The sequence below is a fragment of the Urocampus carinirostris genome, chromosome 1 (genome assembly GCF_059441175.1).
Source record: "Urocampus carinirostris isolate Australia breed hairy pipefish chromosome 1, RoL_Ucar_1.0, whole genome shotgun sequence".
Classification (NCBI taxonomy): domain Eukaryota; kingdom Metazoa; phylum Chordata; class Actinopteri; order Syngnathiformes; family Syngnathidae; genus Urocampus; species Urocampus carinirostris.
Genome location: NC_142349.1, coordinates 28,437,144 through 28,454,384, shown reverse-complemented (window position 1 = coordinate 28,454,384; position 17,241 = coordinate 28,437,144). Strand labels below are relative to the sequence as shown.

Genomic DNA, 17,241 nt, shown 5'->3' with positions numbered 1-17,241 from the left:
GGACTTGGCAACATCGATGTACTTGAAAGATCTGTACAGTTTTGCTCTGTATATGATTTGGAAATACTTTTCTCCAATATTTGTCTCGACAAGGGACTCAGGAGCATAATATAATCATTTAAAGTGTAAAAGAAAATTAAAAAAATAAACTAATAATAATAAACTAAGTTTCTGTATTTCAGATGCTTGTATGTTTGGGGGAGGTTGAATTCAGATTCAGATTCAGATCTACTTTATTGTCATTCTAGTACACGTGTATACAGAACGAAATGTCGATACATCTGACCCGCACAGTTTCCTTCAATGTACAGATATAAGTAAAAGTTGTATTGTATTATGGCTACGTATAGTATTTTACCATAGTGCCGATAGTGCAAGAGGAGTAGCTAACCGAATGTGCAAAATGGGCAGTCAGGTTAACAAGTCAGGTAAACAGTAACATTAACACTGTAACAATAACGCTGTAAGTACAATAGTGCAGAGAGCAAATGTGCAAGGAGTGGCAAGCTATAAAGAACTGCCAGTAGTGCAAAAAGTCAGATTAGCAGCCTTTTAGATTTAGGTTAACTATATGTTAGATTGACCATTTAACAGTCTAATGGCCAGGGGGACTAGACTACTGCGGAACCTGGTGGTCCTGCACCGCACACTGCAGTACCTCTTCCCAGAGGCTAGCAGAGTGAACAGTCCATGATGGGGGTGAGAGGGGTCCCCGATAATGTTCTTAGCATGGGATAGGCAGCGCTTCTGGCCAATGTCCTGAATGGAGGGAAGTGTAGTCCCGATTATTTTCTCTGCTGTCCTCGTTACCCTCCTCACACTACCCCAGTCTTCATGAATATTGAGTATATTGTTAAAATGTGATTATTGCATATCGCAAGTGTTTACAGTATTATCTTTTTTTTTCTTTGCAATGGGGAGAAAGACAAAACCATGTATGAGCGTCAGTTATGTTGAAATTATTTTGTCTATTAAATCCAATCAAATAATTTGGTAGAATAAACTACAAAAAGTGTTTCCCCCTTATTCAAAATGATGGCCTAAATTCTATCTAATAAATGTTTTTTGTTAAATTGTATCACAACATATAGACTAAGTAGTACAGTAAAGGCTTCTGTTCAAAACTAGATTGTTTGATACACAGTCTGTGTTTCTAGAAATTATCTTCAGTTTTCATTAAGGTCACATGAGACAGAGCCCAGAAAGTTCACTTTGGAAATGAAGCAGGGCACACCGCTAAATATGCACAGGTTTTTAAAGTGAACTTAACATATTGTATACGGTATATGGCATTCTTTTGAGGGGAAATAAATAAGTGTTCACCACCACTGAGTAATATTAAAACTGACAGCATCTTGTAAAAGCTTGAAGAAATCAAATAACCCCCGGCATACAACATTAATCCATTATGAGGCGGGTATCATAAAATAAAATTGGCATACAGAGGGGATAGAAACCTACGGTGACAAGCCAATGTTTTCCAAACCCCAGTACCGAAGATAAACACATTAACATAACCAAATAAATCACTGATTGGGTGAATATATGACACACACGCACATTCTTATTCTTCCAATTGCACGGATTTTCATGCCCTTAGGAGACCTTACCATCACTGCAAGCATTGGCACCAATTGCTAATAGATATAGAACAAAATAATACAATATTGAACTAACTCGCAGAGACCAGTCTTTACGAAACACAATATTCTGAACTGAACGAGGAGAGGAATGGAGCATTGTGGGAAGGAGTATAGCCAATCCCATATCGGCATCTTTGAACTAACTCGCACTGACCAGTCTGTACAAAACACACAATATTCTGAACTGAACGAGGAGAGGAATGGGGCATTGTGGGAAGGAGTATAGCCACTCCCATATCGGCATCTTTGAACTAACGCGCCAGAAACCAGTCTGTACGAAACACATAATATTCTGAACTGAACGAGGAGAGGAATGGAGCATTGTGGGAAGGAGTATAGCCAATCCCATATCAGCATCTTTGAACTAACTCGCAGTGACTAGTCTGTACGAAACATACAATATTCTGAACTGAATGAGGAGAGGAATGGAGCATTGTGGGAAGGAGTATAGCCACTCCAATATCGTCATCTTAATGAAGCAGTAAGTTAGGGATGGGGTTTTTGGGGTTTTTAAGGGTTATTTATCTATCTTCGTTATTCATTATTCATTATCCGTTATCGGTCAGTAAGTTAGGGATGGGGGGTTTTGGGGTTTTTAAGGGTTATTGATCTATCTTCGTTATTCATTATCCATTATCCGTTATCGGTCAGTTCATAATACGCTACAAAGCCTAGGAGCCGGGACACTTACTCTCAGCCAAAAGGCCAAGCTAAGGTCCTAGTCCTAAAGCCATGCTGCGATCATTGCGAATGCACCGTTCCCGGAGGTACAGCAATACCGGGCCGATGCGTGGAGTGGACAGAGCAAGCTCATATTCCATCTCCGAAATGCAAAAATCAAAGATGGTGACTTCATAGAAAGTACACAAAAGGGCCAAGCTAAGGACCTAGCACATCAAAGTCACCAAAAGGCTATTCGCATTTACGGTATGGCATCTTTTGGGATGCTGCAACCCAGAGGTTTTGTGTCACATAGATGACAGATGACAAGAGGGGAAAATTCAAACATCTCTTTACTTTGATAGCAATACAGTCAAGTCATGTTTATTTGTGATGCCCTTTATCACAAGGAGTCTCAAAGGGCTGTACAGACCACAGATTATTGCAAACTGCAGACCATTACAAAACGTTTAAATTTAGAAGGACTGTTTCACCATATCCTGATCATAAATATCAGTCAAATAAGTCATGTGATACTGATAAAAAAAAATTGAAGGCGGGAGCCACTTAAATGTCCAAATGCACATCATGAAGTCAATCCCCAATTTACCTTTTAAAGCCAGCCATTTCTGTCCAGCTCTTGTTGTTGTGATCTCCTTGGAAAAGCAGCAGGAAACTGGCTTGGGTGCCAATGGTCCCTTTGACCCCACGGAAACGCAGATCATCTCGGGTTCACGTATTAAATTATTCTTAATTCATTACTTCTTGAAAAATAGAGCTGGAATCAAAACTGTCAAAGATTTTTGACTTTCGAGTAGCACTGTAAAACATAAAATATTGCTTATCAGACATGTAGATGATCTTAAGATACGACTTCACCATGAAGTCACTTTTTGTTAGAGCTCAAGTTCAATCTTAACATCCATTTTGGAGTTGTAAGGCTCCAGTAGAGGGCGTACCTCTTCTGTCAGGAATCTGGCCGCCTAAAGGACAACAGTGAATTTAACACTGACAATTGTTCTAATCCAGTCTTGCCAACACTGAATTCACTTCGTTTGCTGTAGTTTACCTGCTGAGGAGCACGGCCGATAAAGGTTTTAGGGTCCAGTATGGCATCCAGTTGTCCCAAAATGGGAGAAAAATACGGGTCGGCCTTTACTCGAGAAAGCAGGTCATTATCACCACCCTCTTGTTTGACCACAGCGGCTGCCTCCTGAGACAGGACACGGATCTTCTCATGACAGTCCTGTGAAGCCAAACCCAGATAGCATAATCTGAATTGGTCTTTCTAGCAAGTTTAATGATGTTTCAGTAGTGTCACAGAGAAGCGCTGGGGTACCTGTCTGTTGCCTCCGGCTTTCACCATGGCCATGATAATGTTCTCTGTGGCCATGAAGGGCAGTTCATGGCGGATGTGTCTTTCAATTACTTTGGGGTAGACCACCAGACCCTCCGTGATGTTCTGTAGCGTGCTGAGGATGATGTCAGCAGTGAGAAAAGACTCCGGCAGGGAGATCCTCCTAGATGTGATGAAACAAGTTAAAGATCATTAGAGTTGAAGCTAACTATGTTTGACAAAATTTCGCTTGACCACCCTTGATTCATGAAATTGACGGAAAAGATGGACCGTTTGAAAAAAGTAATTAAAAAAGGGCTCAAATGTGGTATCAATAAATTTACAAGTATTATGTATACTTATTTACTCTAAGCTAGTTAGAATTTATAGATTTATGTTTTTCGCTAGCCCTTGAGAACCCATAATTCCTAATTTTCCAAAGACAAAAAATGTCTTGTGTTCTCTGCAATTAAATATGTGTTAATATGTGTCCGATGGAGCGACGCAAACCACCTGCACCTAAACACCACCAAGACCAGAGAGATGGTGGTGGACTTCAGGAGAACCAGAACTCACCCGGTTCCTGTAACCATCAAGGGAGAATGTGTAGAATTTGTCCAGACCTACAAATACCTGGGTGTGCAGCTGGACAACAAACTGGACTGGTCTGCCAACACAGAAGCTCTATGTAGGAAAGGGCAAAGCCGACTTTACTTCCTCAGAAGGCTGGCCTCCTTCAACATCTGCAAAAAGCTCCTGAAAATATTCTACGAGACAGTAGTGGCAAGCACCCTCTTCTATGCGGCAGCGTGTTGGGGAGGCAGCGTCAAGAAGAAGGATGCCTCTCGTCTCAATAAACTGGCTAGGAAAGCGAGCTCTGTTGTGGGCAAAGAGCTGGACAGCCTAACAACAGTAGCTGAGAGACGAGCACTGAAAAAGCTGAGGTCAATCATGGACAATCCATCGCATCCACTACACAGCATTATCTCCAGACAGAAGAGCAGTTTCAGCGACAGACTGCTGTCACTGTCTTGTACTACGGACAGACTGAAGAGATCTTTTCTTCCTCATGCCATGAGGCTCTTTAACTCCACCCGGCAGAGTAAAGGCCCACATTAAACCACACCACCTACATTGGATATTACCGAATCTTACTGCAATATGTATTCTGTGTAGCACTATTTAGTTACTCTATATAACACGCTACAGTAGGCATTTGCACGTCACACTGGGTATTTGTATATTGCATTCTTTTGGCTTTATTATTGTACTGTTCTCAGCGAAGGGATGCTGCTGGAAATGTGAATTTCCCTTCGGGGATGAATAAAGTATCTATCTATCTATCAATGCCCAACCAACTTCTAAGAACCTTATACTTTATTTTTGACTGCATATAAGTTGAAAAATGAGGAGTTTATTCGAGTGTGTCTAAGGAATGCACATACTTGGACACTCATCATGAGCTGAAGTTGCAATGATGACACCAGCCAGGAGAAGGCAGCAGCAAATACTGTTGCAAAATCCGTATAGCTCTTTTAAAGAATGCAACTTTTAGTGGCTGTTAATTCTTAAAGGGACAGAGTGTATTTTTCGACCATGGAATGTCGCTGTATGGTGTTGTGCAAATTCAAACGAGAGCAAGAACCAAACAGCACCATTTTTCTTATCATTTCTTTGCGCAGCCTTTCATGAGGTTTTTGGTTTTTTTAGAGTACTTGTAGCAGCAACATGGCGGACTATAATGTCAGCTTTCTGTAGGTGAGGCTCATGATATGTACAATTCGAGTGCTGTGGAATGCTCTTCCCCCTGAGATTCGATCTGCAACCTCAGTGGAAATGTTTAAATCTAAGCTTAAAACACACTTCTATTCTATAGCATATGAATAACCTATATTTTATGTCTTCAATATCAGGTGTGATTGAGCGAGTGAGTTGTCTGTCCCCGTGTGCCCTGAGATTGGCCGGCAACCAGTTCAGGGTGTTCCCTGCCCACTGCCCGATGATTGCTGGGATGGGCTCCAGCACCCCCGCGACCCTACTGAGGATAAGCGGTGTAGCTAATGAGATGAGATGAGAATATCAGGGGATGGTGTCATAATAGTCTGTAATAATAGTTTAAAATAGTCTTTGATCTGTGCAGCCCTTTGAGACTCTTTGTGATTAAGGGCTATACAAATAAACATGACTTGACTTGACTAGATGCAAATTTCTCAACCTACAAGTATTTTAAAACACATATGTATATATTAAATTTGTCAAACTCGTAGACCACGTTTTAAATGTGGCCTGCTAGAGCTTAAAATGTCTGAGCGTCTCAAGATAGAAGTCAAAACCGTGCTATGCTGAATGCCTGTCGATTACGATACCCGTGAAGTGATGGCTCATATATCATTTCATATCAATGCCAATGAATGGAACAGAGAAATAAATGATCCTAAAAATAGTCCCAGTCCGTTAGATGATTTAATTCAGCTCGCCATGAATTTCTGAGGACAGCTAAGGTGCCCACAGACCTATTCTGAAAATAGGTCACCAGTGCTGGGTCATTGTGATTTTCTAGTAAAATTATTTTTTTTAGTGGTCGACTGAGTCTATTTAACTCTACTCATACAAATGAACCTGGTGAAAATATAGTAACAACATAATAATAATATTGTTATTTTAGAAATGGATATCAAACTAGTCACAAAAAATAACCCCCCAGTTTGAAAAGGGTTGGAGGCCCCTGCTCTAGGTCATGTCTATAAAAAGTTATGATTTTTAAAATCAATAATGGATTGAAAAAAAGCTATGTTTGGCAGCAAAAGGGCAGTAAAAAATATACTCTCAGCTTTAGCAGGCCCATCATAGTAGTTTGTAGTCTAATCGTATTGCTCAAGCACTGCTAAAACTTTTATTCTGAATTTATTTGTATTAATTCCAAACTAATAGGACAATTAAGGCAATTATCTTTTTAGAGTTTATATCCTGTGGTGAGTTGGTTCTGGTGTAAAACTGCATTCAATTGACTGGTAAAATAAAACCGTTCACACACTCAATGCCAAACATGATAATCAGTTTTCCCCCCATTTTTTGTAAATAGGTCCCTTGTCATCAATTATGATCATGTGTAGGGTAGGCTACTGAAGTAGGCTGAATGATAAAGCATAATACTGGTAGAAAAACGGTATGCTAAAAATATTGAGTTGACATTCTTTTACTGATCCGGCCCATCTGAAAACAGAAAGCCTGGATCTTTAATTCAGTTTAGAGGTAAGTTTGGGCCTAAAATTATCCAGCCCGATCCGCGGCTATTGAAGCCCGGCCTAGCCTGAGCCCGACCAATTAACTTGATCTAAGGGACCGAGCCCAAAGGAAATGTCGTTTTTCATATTTTATCTGTGAGGAGGATGGAGGAGGAAGAAAGTGATTTTGGCCGACTCGGCCCTCCGCGTCAGTGCTGGTGAGCGCCGACGAGCGTGCATGTGGCGCAGCGCAAACCTTCCACAAAGAAAAGGAAGCACAGAACACATGACGAGCAGATAATTTTTTTTAAAGTCAGCGAGAGAGAAGGCCGGCCCAGCCTGAGCCCGAACTAGTGATTGACATTTTAGGCCTGAGACGAATTTCGGGCCAGGTTCAGGCCCGGGCCTAAGATCTTGCCTTTGATTCAGTTATTACAGGTAATGTAGAAGCTCAGCTGACCTGTTAGCGCTATCATCCAGCGTGCGCTCCAGCCACTGCACCGAAGCCGTCTGCAATGGGTCAGCCATCAGCGCCACCAAGTGGCGGGCCAGGCTGCAACAGCGTTCGGCCCGCATGGGGTTCCTCTTGTATGGCATGGCACTCGAACCTGCATGGAAGATGGTAGTGGAATTTGTGATTAGGGTTGTAAAACATATGCAAACACTTGAATCGGATTGTGTATGTTTAACACATAGGTACCAATTTGTTCTTTCTCAAAAGGCTCCTCAATCTCCTTCAAGTTAGCCAATAAGCGGATGTCAGTACATATCTGTGGAAAAAATTACATACTTTAACACTTGGGCTAACAGTTTTGCTTATTAATGTCATTTTGGGCACTAGAGGGAAGCATTTCCCCAAACGTGCACATTACCTTATGAACAGTAGCTCCTAAACTGGCCAGACTGGAAAGAGAGTCAATGTCCACTTTTCGGCTGTAAGTCTGTCCAGTCACCAGGTAGGCTCTGAATAGCACACACGTCATTAACGTGACAGTTTCAACATCCAAGACTTGCTTGTCTGTATTAATGTAACATTAATATTCTGATTGGAATATTTAGAATAGTATAGAATAGAATATACGTTTATTGTCATTGTTACAAAATGGGTTAACATATTGTGACAACGAAATTGGGCATGACACTCCAGTTTTATACATTCACAGTGAGGTATGAGCCAAGAAGATAAAGGAACAGAGAAGATAAGGTTATAAAACAAGGGGGATAAGGCTATAGTTATAATTTACATGGTATTTACACAAGAAATGTCGGCATGTGGGATGTTACATACAGTGTTGTCGTGATACCGTTGGTATCGTAAAGGTTGTGCAATATTGCATTTGGTGCAAAGTCATCATAGTGCAAAAAAATAGTCAGCATATGCATTGGTGCAATCATAGACATCATAGTGCAGAAAAAAGGAAATTGTCAGACATTGTGCAAGGTGAGCAGTAAACGTAGTGATATTAGATATTGAATTTGGTAATGGACAAGTTTAGAGCGATATACGAACTGCTGTACTGAGACTCAAAGTGACCAAAGCAGAGCATTTTTCCTTCACGTTTTTTTGCTGAGCCATTCACAAATTGTGTTAGCAGCAAGATGGCAGACAATCATGTCAACTCACTTTAGGTGAACCTCTGGTCGTGTAAAATTCATTTAAAAGTTATCAACCTTTGAGTATTTAAAAAAATACTAATTTATCTGGTCATTCATACATGTTTGCTAATTTTTCAAATTAATATTGTTTTTTTTCTAAATAGATAAATGGTTTTTTTTTTTACAAATAAGAAGCACTGAATAATACCCAATGTCCCATCAAGATATTGCACATTTAAGAGTGGGGCCAATATTTTGTTATTATCTCACAGATAAATAATAATGTAAATAAGTAGTGTACAAGGTAACCAGGTCAATTTTGTTTTTGTGAAAGAGTAGTTAATACAGAAATAACTTGATCCAGGTTGTTTGAACCATTTAAAAGACACTGCTCTATTGGATTATTTTGTTATTAATATTTTATTTTTATAATATACCTAGTGAATTATATAGTTTTATTTTTAATTACAGCTGGTAAATGTTATTACACTTATTGTATGGGATTTTTTTTACTTAAGCCAGTTTTTCCAAGCACTACGTTGTAACTATTTTGTTTTTGCCTATTTATCCTCTTCAAAGTCTTTATTTTTTTTTACCCTGGAGTGCCATATCTAAACTCGTTGCGTCTCATGTTACACAATGTTGATATCAATGCCAATAAAGACAAGTCAATGTTCTTCTATTTAACTATTACAATATGTTTAATTTTAGTAGGACAATTTGACCATATCCTGACCATAAATATGAGTCTAATAAGTCATTTGATGCTGATAAAAAAATAAATAAAACCGAGATCCACTTTAATGTCCAAATGCACATAATGAAGTCAATCCCCAATTTACCTTTTAAAGCCAGCCATTTCAGTCACCAGTCTGTCAAGCTCTTCCACCTGATAAAAAAAAAATGAAAAGCTTACATTCGCAGAGTTTATAATTCATTTTTACAATTCTTGCTCACATAAAAGAATTATATTCGGTATAAATTCAAACGGATGTAATAAATTGCTTTATGTGAAAGGTTATATATATATTTTCAATGGCTGTATTTGCTCCAAAGTAGAACCATGCATTTTACATCAATCAAAACTTTTTATGTATTCAGGGCCAAAACAAAAGCAAACCGTGATAAGCTAACACTTTAGGACAGGGGTCGGGAACCTTTTTGATTAAAAGACCCAGTGAAGCAATAAGTTTTTTTTTATTTCTTTATTGAGAGCCATATCATTTTAAGACAAGATTTGACAATACCATCAAACCCATTCTCCCGACAAAAGGTAATTCTTCAACATATTTTATTTCACGGTGTGATGTTTTATGATTTGTTTAAATCTTTTAAAGAATAATAATGCCAGAACCTTTTCCCATATCACCAAATATACTACAAAAGTCAATTCCATTGAAGTTGGGAAAAAGTTTAAAATGTCAGTAAAATTAGAATAGAATGACTTGCAAACCTTTTCTAACCCATATTTAAATGAATACACCACAAAGACAAGATTATCCATGTTCAAACTCATAAACTTTATTTCCATAAGCAAATAATGATAAACCTAGAATTTTATAATTGCAACAAGTGCCAAAGTAGTTGGGAAAGGGGCTTCTTCACCATTGTGTTACATCACCTTTCCTTTTAATAACACTCAATAAACGTTTAGGAAGTGAGGAGACTAGTTGTTGAATCGTTGATAGTGGAATCCTTTCCCATTCTTGCTTTATGTACAGCTTCAGCTGTTCAACAGTCCGGGGTCTCCTTTGTCTTATTCTGCGCTTTATAATGCGCCACACATTTTCAATGGGAGACAGGTCAGGACTGCAGGCAGGCCAGTCAAGCACCCGCACCCTCTTACTACGAAGCCACGCTGTCGTGAGACGTGCAGTGTGTGGCTTGGCATTATCCTGCTGGAAGAAGCAAGGGCGCCCATGGTAAAGATTCTGTTTGGATGGCAACATACTTTGTTCCAAAACCTGAATGTACTTTTCTGCATTAATGGTGCCTTCACAGATGTGCAGGTTACCCATTCCTTGGCCACTCATGCACCCCCATACCATCACAGATGCTGGCTTTTGCACTTTGCGTGCATAACAGTCTGGGTGGTTCTGTTCTTCTTTGGACCGGAGGACACGACGTCCACAATTTCCAAACACAATTTGGAAAACTGACTCATCAGACCACAGAACACTTTTCCACTTTGTATCAGTCCATTTTAGATGGGCTCGGGCCCAGAGAACCCTGCGGCGTTTCTGGATGTTGTTGATGAATGGCTTACGCTTTGCAACATAAAGTTTTAACCCACACTTACGGATATAGCGTCGAACTGTATTGACTGACAGTGGTTTTCCAAAGTGTTCCTGAGCCCATGTGGTGATGTCCTTTACACATTGATGTCGGTTCTTAATGCAGTACCGCTTGAGGGCTCGGAGGTCACGGGCATTCAATAATGGTTTACGGCCATGCCGTTTACGCACAGTGATTTCTCCAGATTCCCTGAACCTTTTCACAATATTATGGACTGTAGATGATGATATCCCTAAATTCCTTGCAATTGTACTTTGAGGAATGTTGTTTTTAAACTGTTCAACAATTTGCTCACGCAGTTGTTCACAAAGAGGTGAACCTCGCCCCATCCTTGCATGTGAATGACTTAGCTTGTTCGGGTCTCCCTTTTTTATACCCAGTAACAACTCTCACCTGTTGCTAATTCATCTGTTCACCTGCAAATAGTTGGTTGATTTCCATTCATCCACTTTCTGAGTAGTTATTGACACCTGTCCCAACTATTTTGGCACGTGTTGCTGTCATCAAATTACAGAGTTGATGATTTTCTCCCAAAACAATAAAGTTTATGAGTGAAGACAATAAATATGTTGTCTTTGCTGTGCATTCATTTAAATATGGGTTGAAAAGAATTTGCAATTTACTTGGATCAATTTTTATTTGCAATTAACACACTTTCCCAACTTCATTGGAATTGAGTTTTGTACTTGAAATTTGTTTCTCTCCTACAGTTACTTTTTTTAACACTCATTTGTGTTGTCAATTATAGGTTTCCTAACAAGGTGTGAGCAGAGTTCTTTTAGTAAAATTGTCACAAAATACTGCAAATGAGAAGGATACGGATGTATTTAGGAGAGTGTTCTATGTGTCGAGGGATCCGCCCACTCCTACCACTCTTTGATGGCGTTTTGGGTGTTTACAGTTTGTTCTGTGGGTTTTCATCATACAGTGCCAACTGAAATAGATTGTTAATAAGTTATCATATGAAGAATTCCTTAGAGACATACAGCCAAAAACGGGATCTATTAGTGTAACACAGTGAGTATAAATTGTAGTTGCACATTTGCCCTATTTTGGACCAAAGATTTGGCTTGTTGTGTTACTTTGGCTTGACATACACGATAATTTGAAAGTCACAGAAAAGATTACTAAAGCGCCTAATTTATCTCTAAGCTAGATGTACTCATGTAAAGAGCGATATCTGGCTTGCAAGGAAATGTTCCTGACCCCTTCTTTGGGACCACACAGAGACCCAAAAAAACGTATGTTTACAAAATGTACCCCGGCACAATCAATTAGAAGAAATTATTTTTGAATCTAAATCTGAATCACCTTTGTCCATCACAGTTTTTTTTATAGCTATGTTAAATTAATTTACAGTAAACGGCAAACAGGCCACTAAAAATGTGGTTGTGAGCTCACAAAGGGCCTCCGAGACGTGGTTTAGACTTCCATGATTCAAATGGACTCTGACCTTGTTGTGATCTCCTTGGAAAAGCTGCAGGAAACTGGCCTGGGTGCCAGTAGTCCCTTTGACCCCACGGAAACGCAGGTCATCTCGGGCTCGCTGCAGATTTCGTATGTCCATGACTAAGTCCTGCAACCACAGGCACGCTCGCTTCCCCACCGTGGTCAATTGGGCCGGCCTGCAGGTCGGATAAGCCACCGTGACGCAGGGAAGGAAACCAAAGCGGCGGAAAAAAACAACAAATAGACTTACTGGTAGTGTGTGAAACCTAGCGTGGGGAGGTCAGAATACTTTTCTGCAAAATTGGAGAGTCTGTCAATCACTCTTGCTAACTGTCAAAATCAGAGAAACGACAAAAATGTAACAGTACCACAAAAACACTTGGAAACATCTGAGACCCGCCATTTCCGAATGATTAACCTTACTTACATTCCCGGATGAATGAGTTTACATTTGTGGCTATACAGCTGAGCCTCACCTTGGGTAGGAGAATGTCAAATCCGTCACGCAGCATAATAAGATCCTGAGGAGGAGGAACAAAACATGAGAATATGACAGAGTCTCAGGGGGAACCTGTTGTCATTCACTTTAAGGAAGACAATGCACGTTCTTATTTAAATTGTGGCTATTTCCCGACATATAGATCAGAGGTGGGCAAACTTCGGGTCGCATACCACATGGGGTTAAAAAATTGGAATAGGGGCCAGACCAAGAGAAAAAAGGATTGACTGATTACAAAGTCTGAAATCTGACACCAATCCTATTTTTTCTCAATAAATATACTTGCAGACACGTACATGTTATATTCTATTGGATATTTGTTTTCAAATAGACCATTTCAGCAAATCGGATTAGAGACATTCAGAATAAAAGTAAATAAATAGATTGTCATTTTTAAGCACTTAATTTAAAAAATATGCGTAGAAAAAGTAAAAGTGCATATTTTTCATAAAAATGAATGACTGTCTTCATGATGTAAGCAGGAAACACTGAGATTGATTGATTGATAGATACTTTATTCATCCCCGAAGGGAAATTCACATTTCCAGCAGCATCCCTGAGCTGAGAACAGTACAATAATAAAGACAAAAGAATACAATATACAAATACCCAGTGTGACGTGCAAATGCCCACTGTAGCGTGTTATATAGAGTAACTAAATAGTGCTACACAGAATACATATTGCAGTAAGATTCGGTAATATCCAATGTAGGTGGTGTGGTTTAATGTGGGCCTTTACTCTGCCGGGTGAAGTTAAAGAGCCTCATGGCATGAGGAAGAAAAGATCTCTTCAGTCTGTCCGTAGTACAAGACAGTGACAGCAGTCTGTCGCTGAAACTGCTCTTCTGTCTGGAGATAATGCTGTGTAGTGGATGCGATGGATTGTCCATGATTGACCTCAGCTTTTTCAGATCGCATACCTGTCAACTTCTGATACGTTATTTCATCATTTCACATTGTGTACGCCGTATAACTGTTGCATATGGAAGGAAATACAGTAGTTAAAAAGACCTCATCTCGGTCTTGATCATTTCAGCTCTAGGCCGGATCGTCTCTGTCACAGGTAGCACATGATAATGTCGTTGTAGGCTGCCGATATTGATGCTGTTCTCTACATAGTCATTCTTGCTGGTAATAGGTGCCATGTTGTGTTTGTAAGGTTTAGTATCGCTTAATGAAGAGGATTTGCAAACATTAAGGAGGGGAGCAATTTGGGCAGGTTGACAAGTATGAAATCGAGATACTGTTGATACGCAAGCACCAACAATTCACTTAAAATTAAAGCGACTGAAACTTTAAATGAAAGTACACAAAAATATTCACAAGACTATTTCTTTTTTTTTTTACCTGTAGTTACATGCGCACAGTGGATAAGCGTGAACTGGATTTCCTCCATATACCGAGCAAAATTCTTGTACACCCAAATTCTCTTGTTTAGAGGTGCTTGGACAAAGAGGTACTATTGTACAGTGGAACCTCGGTTTTCGAACGCCTCTCAGTTCGGACAAATCGGCGTGCGACCAAAAATTTCGCGAATTTCTTGCTTCGCTGTTCGGTCAAAAAATTGGAGTTCGAACGCCGGTACGCTAGGGTGCTGAGCGGCGTACGGGTGTTTTAGCCCCTAATTATGCCTCCGAAGAAGGTCGGTGCACGCAGGACAGGTGAAAAAAAAAAAAACAAGTTGTTCGTCCAACTATTGCCTTTAAGAAAGACATAATAGCTAAATATGAAAGAGGTGTAGGAATTTCCGATCTTGCTAGTGAATACAGCATGGCTAAATCTACTATCAGTACGACAGTAAAGAATAAGGAGGCTGTGAAATCGAGTGATGCGGCGAAGGAAGTTAGCGCTATAAGCAGGCAACTGCAGCAAGTTTTGGAAGAGGTTGAAAAACTTTTGTTGGTTTTTCTCTCCCCACCGTCCACTACAAAGGTAAGAAATCCTATTCATAATCCTTTTTTTATTTTTACACGTTCATGTTAGCGTAATCTTTCGTACGGAAGATTACGCTAAGGCGAACGTACGATTAGCCTGGGTGAGCTTCATGTTTACGTTCTTGCTAAACAATCAGGGTGTTGAAACGGATTAAAATGGTTTTACATTACTTTTAATGGGAAAAACGATTTTCCGTGATCGACCAAATCGGTTTTCGAACAGGGTTCTGGAACAGATTATGGTCGAGAACCGAGGTTCCATTGTATATTATTTTTCTTTATTTGAATAACACAATTTTGGAGCTTGGTGGTCATTACCGTATTATCACCCACATAACAGGATGTTGCTCCAAGGTGTATAATGGGTGCTGCTGTGGGACAGCAGTAAGCAAATGTATGGACGTGCGCCATCACGTCATGCCTGAGTTTACGTTCCTCCTCAGCTGCCATGGCGAAGTCGATGTCCTCTGTATGGCTCTCCATCTCCACAATCTGCTCGTCTGTGATAGGCAGACCCAAAACCTGAAGAGAGGAGCAAACAAAGCAAAAAAAATGAAGATTGGATTAAAATGAACTGAAACATTGAATTCATATACCATGTTAATGGTTTAATGGATTAATTGTCAAAGAAACCAAGCAATGAAATATCTTGTTGCTGGTATTGATGCAGGTGGACTGCATGCTTCGATATCTTATATTTTAATCCATAAACCTAACTATGTCTAGAGTGGGTGCATAAGGGATGTGTCTAACACAATACAGTAAATAAACTAGAGTGAAAAGCATAAAAGATTAAAAAAAATAACCATTTTGAGAGGAATGACATATTTGTTAAAATGTTTGTAGGTGCTTTTTTTACTTAGTAAAGAAAAACTGGAATCATCTGGAGTTCATGGAATTTGACAAATACAAACAAAACCAATCACATGGTTGGTTCTACAATTTAACGTGAAAGTGTCACTGAGTCTTAAGAACTCTGTTCTGCTTTTACGATCTGCCACTAAGCCGTTGTATTTGTTTTGTATAATTTATTGTGGACGATAAAGATTTTTTTAACCAGAGAAATGCACACTTCATTTCAATGATTATTAAATTTCTTTTAAGATTCACAATACTTGAAAGGTCTTCGAATGTCCAACCCTATTTTCTGTGCTTGCTTAAAAGCGGAAGACGATGTGACTCCAATTACACTACTGTTTAAGAACCTAATAATTTGATTATCTGTTCTTTCTGCAGACGGCATGTGACATTTTTGTGAAATGACTTAACAGGTCCCTCCACCCCTGAACACATTTAAAGATCATGAAGTTTCCAGGTCCTCACGACTAACTAAGTAATCTCTAATAGATTGACAACGCTGAGCTCGTTTAAACAGAAGTAATTTCAAACTCTCGTCTACCGTTATCGTCACGTTTTAGCCTTTAAAAACTTTTTATCTCAACATGAGGAAACTAAAACAAAGGAATGTCTTCCAAAGTGCAAATATGGACTGTATCCAGCTCTAAGGTCATGTGAGAAGATGCATGTATGAGCATGTGATTACCATTTAACATCACCATGTCTTGACTATGATAAAGCAATCACACTTAATTCTAAGATTATGATAACACAATACAATACATTTACTAAATACATTAAACAGTGGGCACATAATTTCAAAACATCAACAGTGAGTGGTTCTCCAATTCAGAAATAGATCACACAAAACTGACACAAAGACTGATCTTGTAACCCTATCAACTTTGGTTCAAAATGAATTTCAGTTCAAATAATTACCTCAAACGTATCTTTTTGGATGAACCTTCTTTTTATGATTTCGTGCATAGCAGTGCATTTGAGTGTTTTGTATGAATAAATCCGTAATTTTTGACACGATCAATTGCAATGGTATGATGCCAATGTCATTATAGCATAAACTACCCATACAACATGACTTACATTTTAAATAATTTACGTACTTAGCGGGAATAGATTACATGCTTATTTACTTTTGAGATGATTACCAATATTGTACCACAATTATGTGAGATTGCATTGGCGCATTTAATTAGAATTTAGATGTAGTCAGGTATTTATTTGCTGAATTATTCATTATTAATAATAATACGTTTGGGTTAAAACAGCGACATTCAAATTAAATCAAGTATAAATTCTAGTATGTTGTAGGTCTTAAAGAAGCGAAGAGTGTACTCTGTCAGTAGAACTCATATGGTGAAGGGGTCGTTTTGTCTATTTTTAGGGAAGGTTATTTGATATGCCTTCGTTAAGGTCAATACATTCGTACGTATAAACAAGATAAAATGATGGCAACATTAGCTTGTCATTGAGAAAAATGCAAACCTTTTCAGCCTTAGCAAGAAAGATCCACAGCTTTCTCCAGGTAGTGAACTTCTTTCTGTCGCTGAAGTTGTAAGCCATTTCCTTGCTAGCATATCTCGACACCAGTGGTGAACGATATTTGTTGAATTCGTCAGTTTCTGACATCTTTCTCAAATAAGGATTGTGCTAGCTTGGGAATTTTCAAAGAATCCTTCTAGCGCACTGGCCAAGTAGCGGCTTAGTACCTTTCACGAGTTTCGTGAAATTTTGCGACACTTTGACGCGC

General features: G+C 39.2%; 1 protein-coding gene and 1 pseudogene across 1 annotated transcript; both read right to left on the bottom strand.

Annotated features, from left to right (window-relative positions):
* Positions 1–2,388: 2,388 nt before the first annotated feature.
* LOC148374191 (U2 spliceosomal RNA) lies at positions 2,389–2,526 on the bottom strand (annotated as a pseudogene).
* A 112-nt stretch (positions 2,527–2,638) lies between these two features.
* On the bottom strand, positions 2,639–17,231 carry adsl (adenylosuccinate lyase). Its single transcript, XM_088333450.1, has 12 exons — positions 16,977–17,231; positions 14,955–15,158; positions 12,680–12,724; positions 12,454–12,533; positions 12,208–12,379; positions 9,302–9,348; positions 7,736–7,826; positions 7,564–7,633; positions 7,324–7,471; positions 3,643–3,823; positions 3,373–3,549; positions 2,639–3,286 (listed from the first exon to the last, which is right to left on the bottom strand). Exons 1-12 carry the CDS (start codon positions 17,118–17,120, stop codon positions 3,200–3,202), a joined length of 1,446 nt encoding a protein of 481 aa, XP_088189576.1. The 5' UTR covers positions 17,121–17,231; the 3' UTR covers positions 2,639–3,199.
* Positions 17,232–17,241: the final 10 nt, after the last annotated feature.